Raw genomic sequence first — 9,582 nt, 5'->3', positions numbered from 1 at the left:
TTAAAAAAAAAAAAAAAAAAAAAAAATATATATATATATATATATATATACAGTTGTGCTCATAAGTTTACATACCCCTTGAGGAATATGCAAAAATTTAAATGTTATTTTTTTTATTTAGTACTGTATTGAATACGCTATTTCACATACCAGATGTTTTATTTATACTCCACAAGACAAAATAATAACTGAATTTGTAAAAATGACCCTGTTCAAATCTTAATACTGTCAATAGTGTCATTTCCTGGATGATCTATGACTGTTTTTATGTTTTGTGATAGTTGTTCATTGAGTCCCTTGTTTGTCCCGAACAGTTCAACTGCCTGTTGTTCTTCTGAAAAATCCTCCAGCTCCTGCACATTCTTTGGTTTTCCATCATCTTTTGCATATATGAATTCTTTCCAAAAGTGACTGTCTGATTTTGAGATCCATCTTTTCACTCTGAGGACAATTGAGGGACTCATACATAACAATTACAAAAGGTCAGAACATTTACTGATGCTCAAGAAGGTAACATGATGCATTAAGAGCCTTTGAACAGGATGATGATGTGTACATTTTTCTTATTTTGATTAAATATTTTTTTTTCATTTAGTACTGCACTTCAGAAGCTACATAAATACATACATGTTTCCCAGAAGACAAAATAAGGACAATTTACCCTGATCATCCAATTCAAAAAGTTTACACCCTCCAGCTCTTAATGCATCATGTTGCCTTCTTGTGCATGAGTAAATGTTTTAACCTTTTGTAATTATGTGTGAGTCCCTCAATTGTCCTCAGTTTGAAAAGATGGATCTCAAAATCATACAGACACTTTTGGAAAGGGTTCAATTTTCATGATTTTTATTTTGTTAAATTATTAAAATTTTTGCATATTCTTCAAGGGGTATGTAAACTTATGAGCACAACTGTATATATATATATATATATATATATATATATATATATATATACACACACACACACAAAATCATTTAGGGAACAGTTAAACGTTCAAATGAACCTAAAATACTTAAAACAATATCATAAACCTTACATCTGCCAGATACTACTTTTTAGTTTCACGACTTGGCTTCAAACATGCAATCTTCTGTTTTCTAATCCACCATAATATAAGATTTATAATAATATATATGTATATTAGGTATGCAATAATACAGTTAGCCCACGGTTCAATACATAACTTGGTTTTTCAACTACAGTTTTCGGTTTGGTTCACTTGGCACATCAGAGTGTTTTTTGCGATTTTAAAATGTGATTTTTTAAAAACAAATTAACAACAAAAACACTCCTGTACACTGGAGAAAGACATGGATTTTTTCCCTATTTTTACCCAAAATAAGTTGGATTGGCTATTATTGAGCGCTATAAACACATGTAACATCTGTTTCATTCATACTGGAAGCCGGAAGGTGCCCTCACATAGAAACTCCACATATGCATCACAGAAGTAAAAGAACTCATGACGCTCCAGGAAATCCCTAATATGGACAAAGGCATCCAGCTATCGCTGTGCCTGTAACTGAATAAAAAGAGACGTTTTATATGTTAATATATGTTCTTCAAGCCATCTTGGGTATTTTAATAATAATTAAGTATATTTACAGTATAATCCATTGCTAATCGACATAGCCTTTTTTACAATAAATAAAATGCACAGAAATTATTTAAACGCAAAACCCAAAAAACACAATTCACAAGCATGTATTGAACCGTGGATGTTGTACTGAAAAGTTCAATATTATATTGAGGATTGTGGCATCTCTAATGTATCACCAGCAGGAGTTATGTTGTTGTAGTTGTTTTCTGATTTAACTGTAACTGATACAGTGGGAGAAAAAGGAAATGGGAGGTGAAGAGCACATCAAAGCAACCACAGCAAACACAAAATATTACAAGTTATAACAAATTCATTTAGTACTGTATTGAATACGCTATTTCACATACCAGATGTTTTATTTATACTCCACAAGACAAAATAATAACTGAATTTGTAAAAATGACCCTGTTCAAATCTTAATACTGTCAATAGTGTCATTTCCTGGATGATCTATGACTGTTTTTATGTTTTGTGATAGTTGTTCATTGAGTCCCTTGTTTGTCCCGAACAGTTCAACTGCCTGTTGTTCTTCTGAAAAATCCTCCAGCTCCTGCACATTCTTTGGTTTTCCATCATCTTTTGCATATATGAATTCTTTCCAAAAGTGACTGTATGATTTTGAGATCCATCTTTTCCCTCTGAGGACAATTGAGGGACTCATACATAACAATTACAAAAGGTCAGAACATTTACTGATGCTCAAGAAGGTAACATGATGCATTAAGAGCCTTTGAACAGGATGATGATGTGTACATTTTTCTTATTTTGATTAAATATTTTTTTTTCATTTAGTACTGCACTTCAGAAGCTACATAAATACATACATGTTTCCCAGAAGACAAAATAAGGACAATTTACCCTGATCATCCAATTCAAAAAGTTTACACCCTCCAGCTCTTAATGCATCATGTTGCCTTCTTGTGCATGAGTAAATGTTTTAACCTTTTGTAATTATGTGTGAGTCCCTCAATTGTCCTCAGTTTGAAAAGATGGATCTCAAAATCATACAGACACTTTTGGAAAGGGTTCAATTTTCATGATTTTTATTTTGTTAAATTATTAAAATTTTTGCATATTCTTCAAGGGGTATGTAAACTTATGAGCACAACTGTATATATATATATATATATATATATATATACACACACACACACACACACACAAAATCATTTAGGGAACAGTCTTCTGTTTTCTAATCCACCATAATATAAGATTTATAATAATATATATGTATATTAGGTATGCAATAATACAGTTAGCCCACGGTTCAATACATACCTTGGTTTTTCAACTACAGTTTTCGGTTTGGTTCACTTGGCACATCAGAGTGTTTTTTGCGATTTTAAAATGTGATTTTTTTTTAAAACAAATTAACAACAAAAACACTCCTGTACACTGGAGAAAGACATGGATTTTTTCCCTATTTTTACCCAAAATAAGTTGGATTGGCTATTATTGAGCGCTATAAACACATGTAACATCTGTTTCATTCATACTGGAAGCCGGAAGGTGCCCTCACATAGAAACTCCACATATGCATCACAGAAGTAAAAGAACTCATGACGCTCCAGGAAATCCCTAATATGGACAAAGGCATCCAGCTATCGCTGTGCCTGTAACTGAATAAAAAGAGACGTTTTATATGTTAATATATGTTCTTCAAGCCATCTTGGGTATTTTAATAATAATTAAGTATATTTACAGTATAATCCATTGCTAATCGACATAGCCTTTTTTACAATAAATAAAATGCACAGAAATTATTTAAACGCAAAACCCAAAAAACACAATTCACAAGCATGTATTGAACCGTGGATGTTGTACTGAAAAGTTCAATATTATATTGAGGATTGTGGCATCTCTAATGTATCACCAGCAGGAGTTATGTTGTTGTAGTTGTTTTCTGATTTAACTGTAACTGATACAGTGGGAGAAAAAGGAAATGGGAGGTGAAGAGCACATCAAAGCAACCACAGCAAACACAAAATATTACAAGTTATAACAAATTCTAGTGGGCTGTCACTTAATTATTACACACAACAGCATGTAAACTCATGCTGAACAATTGGAAAAAGCTTTGTCTGTATTAGTTTCATCAAGTGGTTGATACTAAATTGGCCACGACAGAAAGCTTAAATGATGCCTGTGTGTTCAGTAGAATTATGATAGCTTAGTTACAGACTCCACATACAGAACCTGAACCCACGAGAACAATCTCTCAGTTTCCAGACAGTAAACTAAACCCGCTATTAAAGCTGCTCCAGTTTCCCCGCCACTGACAGCTGTAGTAGAGAAGATGGTGTGTGACATGGTGAAGCAGGGGTCTGGTTGTGACCCGTACAGGTGGATCAGATGTTCTAGGGGTCAGGTAGAAGAGAGGCCAGCCTTTATCCCACTCCTACCCTGCCCATCATCAATGATTAATAATCCCTGAAACAAGACACCTCATTGAGCTTTGGGACTTATTAATTATGGAGTCGGGAGCATTCATTTGCCTCGCTCGGATCGCTGATTCCCAGATGCAGCTTCTATACATTACAGCAGGCCTGTTTACCAAACGATCATAGTCATTTTTTATAGAGTCTGCATGTTAGAGTGGTGATTCTGCCACTGTAGCTCAATAGAACAGTGCTGTCGGAGATGGAGAAAGATCTAGCTGGAAATTTAATGGCACTTCAAGCTTATGCTGTGAAATATGGAGACCTAGATGAGTGTCGTGCAGCCTTCTGTTTCTATACAATCTCCAGATGTGTAGAAGACTGCTGGAGATGTATGGCTTCATTAAACAGAGTGACTGTGCAGAAGTGGATCTTGGGGACAAACAGAGTGCTAAAATGGTTCAATGCCAAACCTCCCAAGCATCCTGCCAAGTCTCCATGATATTACAGGCCCTGTTAGCCACATTCAAACCTTATAACAAATCCTCACTGGGATAAAAGTCTTCCTACAACAGGAAATGTAAAAAAAAAAGTTACATATAAAGAATAAGCAAACATCATAATTTGGCTGAAATTCCTTGTAAAAGAGCTAAGAATGCATCACAAACTATATTGGTTGGGTATTGATTTTCAGCTTGAATTTCAGCTTAAAGGGATAGTTCACCTAAACAATTCTGTCATAAAATGCACATTATTTGATCAGAAATACAGTAATATTGTGAAATATTACTGCAATTTAAAAAAAAAAATTCTATTTTAATATGTTTATAAAGGCTTTACTGTAACTTTTGACCAATGCATCCAGGATGAATAAATGTTTTAATTAAAAAAAAATAAAAAATCTTCCCCCAAACTTGAACAGCTGTGTATACAGTATATATATATTGGGGGGTGAACTATAACTTTAAATTATCACTGGTTCAGAAGATAGTCAAGGAAACAGGCAGAAGGCAACTGAAACTCTATAACCACTGTAAAGGTGATTCCACAGGCCTGAGTATTATCTTTCCACCACTGAGAAGATGCTGGCTCCAGTGATGCATGAAACAAAACATCAATAAATTACATCTCCCGGCAGCTGAGGTTCAACACAGCCTAGTGTTTCTCATGAAGTGTGGGAATTCTCCTTTTGAGCTTTCACACAAAAACACACACACACACACACACACACACACAGAGAGGACAGTGTGTACAAGTGAGATAAAGTGATTAGGCCCAAGCACAAATCCCTGATGCATCCCCAATATCTAGTCGCATGCTTTTAAACTCACACTGACTGCAGTGGGAGCAAAAAAGAAAAAAAGATGAAGAGAAATATGCCCGGGGAGTGCCAGCACCTGTCAAGGGGGGCGCAAGCATCAGTTAATTCAGAGACATTCCCTTGAGAATTTATGAATACGAGTTAACAAATCTTTAGCCATCCACTAGGGGGCAATCTGACTCCCACTGCTAGTCGACAGTTAGAGCAGAGTTGGCTCAAGTATCAGTCAAAGCAATTGCTCAGTGTTGCCAAGTCCGCGGTTTTCCAGCAGAATTGGGCTACTTTAACACTTGCCGTGTTTTGTAGTTTTGGGCTAGTTTTGAGTAGCAATTAGGCAGGTTTTGTTGTGAAACCCTGGCAACCCTGGTCACGCTTATTGACAGGGTAAGATGATTTACGATTAGCCGTGTCGGAAATCCAACCACGTATTGGCATGTTGTTATCTCAGAAACAGGCTCAGCCATCACATTGAATCAGGTAAACTGGTTATATATTTATGTTTCAGTATAATTACACACGCTATACCAGGGGCGGTTCTAAACCCTTTTTAGGTGGGTTTCAGCCCCCCAAAACTATCTTAACGATCAGGCCAGTGCTGCTTCCTCGAGAAAGTTTTTAATTCTCACGTGTTTTAAGTCGTGTCAGTTTAAACATTAAAGTAATTTTAAGCCATTTAAGCCCAAGACATCTCAATGCGGTACCCACGCACTGTGATAAAGCATTTCTATGCGTACCGCTCACACACCTGAAGTGCACAAACAGATAGCCTTCTCAGACAGCAGGTAAATACCAATGGCTGTCTTGACAAGTATCCTTGTAAGCACAGTCGGTTGTTTTAAGTGAATGTAAGCAGTAAAGAAAATATCAAATGTACATCAGAATAACGGATCCGTGCATTTCTTATGTAAATAATGTTAATCAAAAAGAGCAAAAGAAAAATAGTTTGCTGCTTTAATAGCTTTAATGGATAGGGGCGCATGTCCTAAAAGGTTGAAAACCCCTGCTCTAGGGGTTGGCAGCTCAATGAAGTCTCTGTTGTGAAACTAGTATTATGGGAAGGCATCAAAACAAAGCAATTGTCGGGATATACAAACAAGCGAGCCACCGGCCTGCTAAGGGTTGGGGTCAGGGGAGTGAGCTTTGAATGGAAAACGGAATTCTTTCATATGTATCTGGTTTCACATTTAGATCATGGCCGGTTTGTTTTGGCTCTCTCCCGCTGGAATTCTTTCTAGGGCTGAGGACTATAGACAGTTTTCTCTGGACAGGCAAATCCCTCAGTGAGAGACACGGCTATACTGTCCTCCTCCATCCTCAGTGACAGAGACGATAAGCAGGACAAGGGGGAGGTGGAAAAAAGGCAATCATTCTGTATATGATACTGTTATTTTCATGAAACTTAAAATATGAAGACAACAGTTTGCGACGTGTCTTTTTTGGAGTTGAACTAATTTACTGTCTCATTTAAATGTCTTGACTCAACTTAAAATGGCAAGTTTCCATGGTAAATATCTGCCATTATTTTAACAATTACCTGTGTGGTAAAGGTTTCTATTTAAAAAAATATCTGCTCTTTTGAACTTTCTAGATATCAGAATTCTGGAAAATGTATCATGGTTTCCACAAAAATATTAAGCTGCACAGTTTTCAACATATAATAAGAAGAAATGTTTCAGTATATTAGAATGATTTCTGAATGATCATGTGAGACTGAAGACTAGAATAATGGCTGCTGAAAATACAGCTTTGCCATGACAGGAATAAAATACATTTTACAATATATTACAATACAAAATCTTTCTTTTAAACTGTAGTAACATTTTGGTTACTTTAGTTTTTGATCAAATACATGCAGCCTTGATGAGCATAAGAGACTACTTTCAAACTAAAATCTTACTGACCCCAAACTTTTGAAAGGTAGTGTATTTGGTATAAATAACTATACAAATGGTTTCAATATTATGTACTTCATCTTGTGTTTTCACAATGAGAATTGTACAATGAGAAATGCAAAGTGTTAGTTGTCTTGAATTACTGACAGCCTCACATGAGTGTTCATCACACACTCATGAGACAAACAAGGCTCTTAAAATACCTAAAAATGCCACTCACAGACCATAAGACTTTGACTAGGGTAACAATCAACTAACTGATCAGTAAACCTTACAACAAAATCAACAACAGTGTAAATTAGACTGGTATCCATCTAGATATCCACAAATACACACACACACACACACAGACTTATGGAGGGGATAGCATTTTAAAGGTGCCGACTTACAGGGAACTTTAAATAAGAGCTAAAAATCCTTCTGATGATTTCTTTTGATATGGATTAATGTTGGCGTTCAAGAATGTAGTTTAAAAACTGCAATTCAAACACATGTTTTAAAGCTCATAAAACATCTATCAGTTGTGGTAGATGTTTTTTTTTTCTTATTTATGATAGTTCGATCCAGATTGACGCTGGCGATAACTGGCGCATGAAAAGAACAGGGAGCACAGGCGTAAAGAGATTGTGGAAAGAAGACCAGCAAATAACAGGCACAAGAGGGAGTCACCCACCCTCTGGCAGATTATAAACTCTGTTCCCCCATTTCATCTCACCATCATTATGATCTGCCAGTGTTTAATCACTTCTCATTAAAGCAAGATCAGCTGTGATGTTTCCCTTCTGCCCTCTTAGCTAATCCTCAGACCTCTGAACTTTTTTATATCCACGCTCTGTCTCACCAGCTCTCACTCACTGCTCATCCTCTGTTCCAATTTAGCCCTCCTAATCCCAAAATGTATTCTGATACAGAGACAAATGGGCTTCTAATACCTAATAGCCCTGCACACAGCTCCGTAAACACATCAGCTAGGCCTTCCTAATAAAGCGGTGACGGCCAAAGTCATGCCACTTTAGTAAAATTAGGCTCTGAATGAAGAGGTCCATGTCTGAGACCTTCATCCAGACTTCCCCAAAACGTTTCAACGAGATAAACAAGTAATGCATCATCTTATATTTCATACACTGGCTATTTTAAATCTTGTGCTGGGACTGAGGGATGTTGTTTTTGTCTCTTTCTGTTACTGTATGGTTGGGGCTGTAATTGTTCTGTGACAGACCCCAGAACTTCAGCGTTGGAAATGTTCAATTGGCTGCTCCTTAAAGAGTGAGGATGGACCACACACTTGGAGAAAATTTGAATATTTGTGGCATCTTTATGTCCCAGTTTTGACTCGTAGGGTGAATTAAGTGTCCTAGCTTTCCAGTCATATCTTTTGAAGCAGAATAGAAGCAGATCTAGAATAATGTATCTTCTGTGGAAACATATTTTCTTCTCAAATGTTCTGTGTGAGTGAGCATAGAAGACCAGATGTACATGTTTTACAATCACATTATTCTCGAGCTCTTACCTGTTTTGCTGGGCTCAGTATCAGAGATGGCCGGTAAGGGTCCTGTAGGTGAGGGTGACGAGACAGGTCTGGGAGGAGGTTTGTCACTCTCTTGTGGGCGGCTCTTGGAGGTCTCAATGCCTTTGACTCTCCTAGCATGACGGTTCCCCTTGTAGTGGGCTTCTGCCTGACTCTGAAATGAACACACAGACTACATTCTATAAGTGCATCTTTCATAATCCACAAGGGGTTACACACAAACAGGCAGAGTTACACATTTTTTAAAGCTCAAGACACAGGCCATATTTGACATTTGGTATTGGATGTCCTGTCCAGGAGACTTAAAATGGGCTTAAACCTACATGCTTGCCCCAGGACACTGATGCCACATGGCATCTATTTTCTGTGACTGTGACACTATGTTAATGTGCCTGCTTTTATTTGTGCAAAAGAAAAAATAAATAAAAATGTTATTTAACTTGTATATAAAATAGTTGACAATATAAATGCGGTTATTATTATAGTTATATTATTATATATGTATATTATTGTTATTTATAATACTTTTTTATGAATCATTTATTTCAACATTATTTTAATACAAATTTATGATCATTTTACATAATGTAAAGTTTTATTATGTACAATTTTAAGTTACTATAATAGTAAGTTATTTTTATATTATTTTAATAAACGTTTTAAATAATAATAATAATGTATAATAATAATTATTATTATTATTATAAATTACATAACATTTTTATAACATCAGACATGACAATGAATATGAGGTCTTTTTCCATGATTTTACTATTAACAAGTGGATGCTGCACACTGGTGGTGGTTGAGGAGAGACCCCCCCCCCCCCCCCAAGGTTTTTAGGCGTTTTGGGGGGCACA

At 36.1% G+C, this 9,582-nt stretch overlaps 1 protein-coding gene across 4 annotated transcripts in view; it reads right to left on the bottom strand.

Moving 5' to 3' along the window:
* LOC107586538 (zinc finger protein 385A-like) overlaps positions 1-9,582 on the bottom strand; it is an 84,043-nt gene that overhangs the window by 9,550 nt on the left and 64,911 nt on the right. For all 4 annotated transcript variants that reach the window (XM_016273959.1, XM_016273961.1, XM_016273960.1 and 1 more), the window contains one exon: positions 8,705-8,876. In XM_016273959.1, coding sequence (XP_016129445.1) covers positions 8,705-8,876 — 172 coding nt within the window. The remainder of the gene's footprint in view (positions 1-8,704; positions 8,877-9,582) is intronic.

This window comes from Sinocyclocheilus grahami, unplaced genomic scaffold (assembly GCF_001515645.1).
Source record: "Sinocyclocheilus grahami isolate Dianchi unplaced genomic scaffold, SAMN03320097.WGS_v1.1 scaffold83.1, whole genome shotgun sequence".
NCBI classification, from domain to species: domain Eukaryota; kingdom Metazoa; phylum Chordata; class Actinopteri; order Cypriniformes; family Cyprinidae; genus Sinocyclocheilus; species Sinocyclocheilus grahami.
The sequence above is the reverse complement of the archived record's forward strand: the minus strand, read 5'-3'. Positions and strand labels throughout refer to the sequence as shown.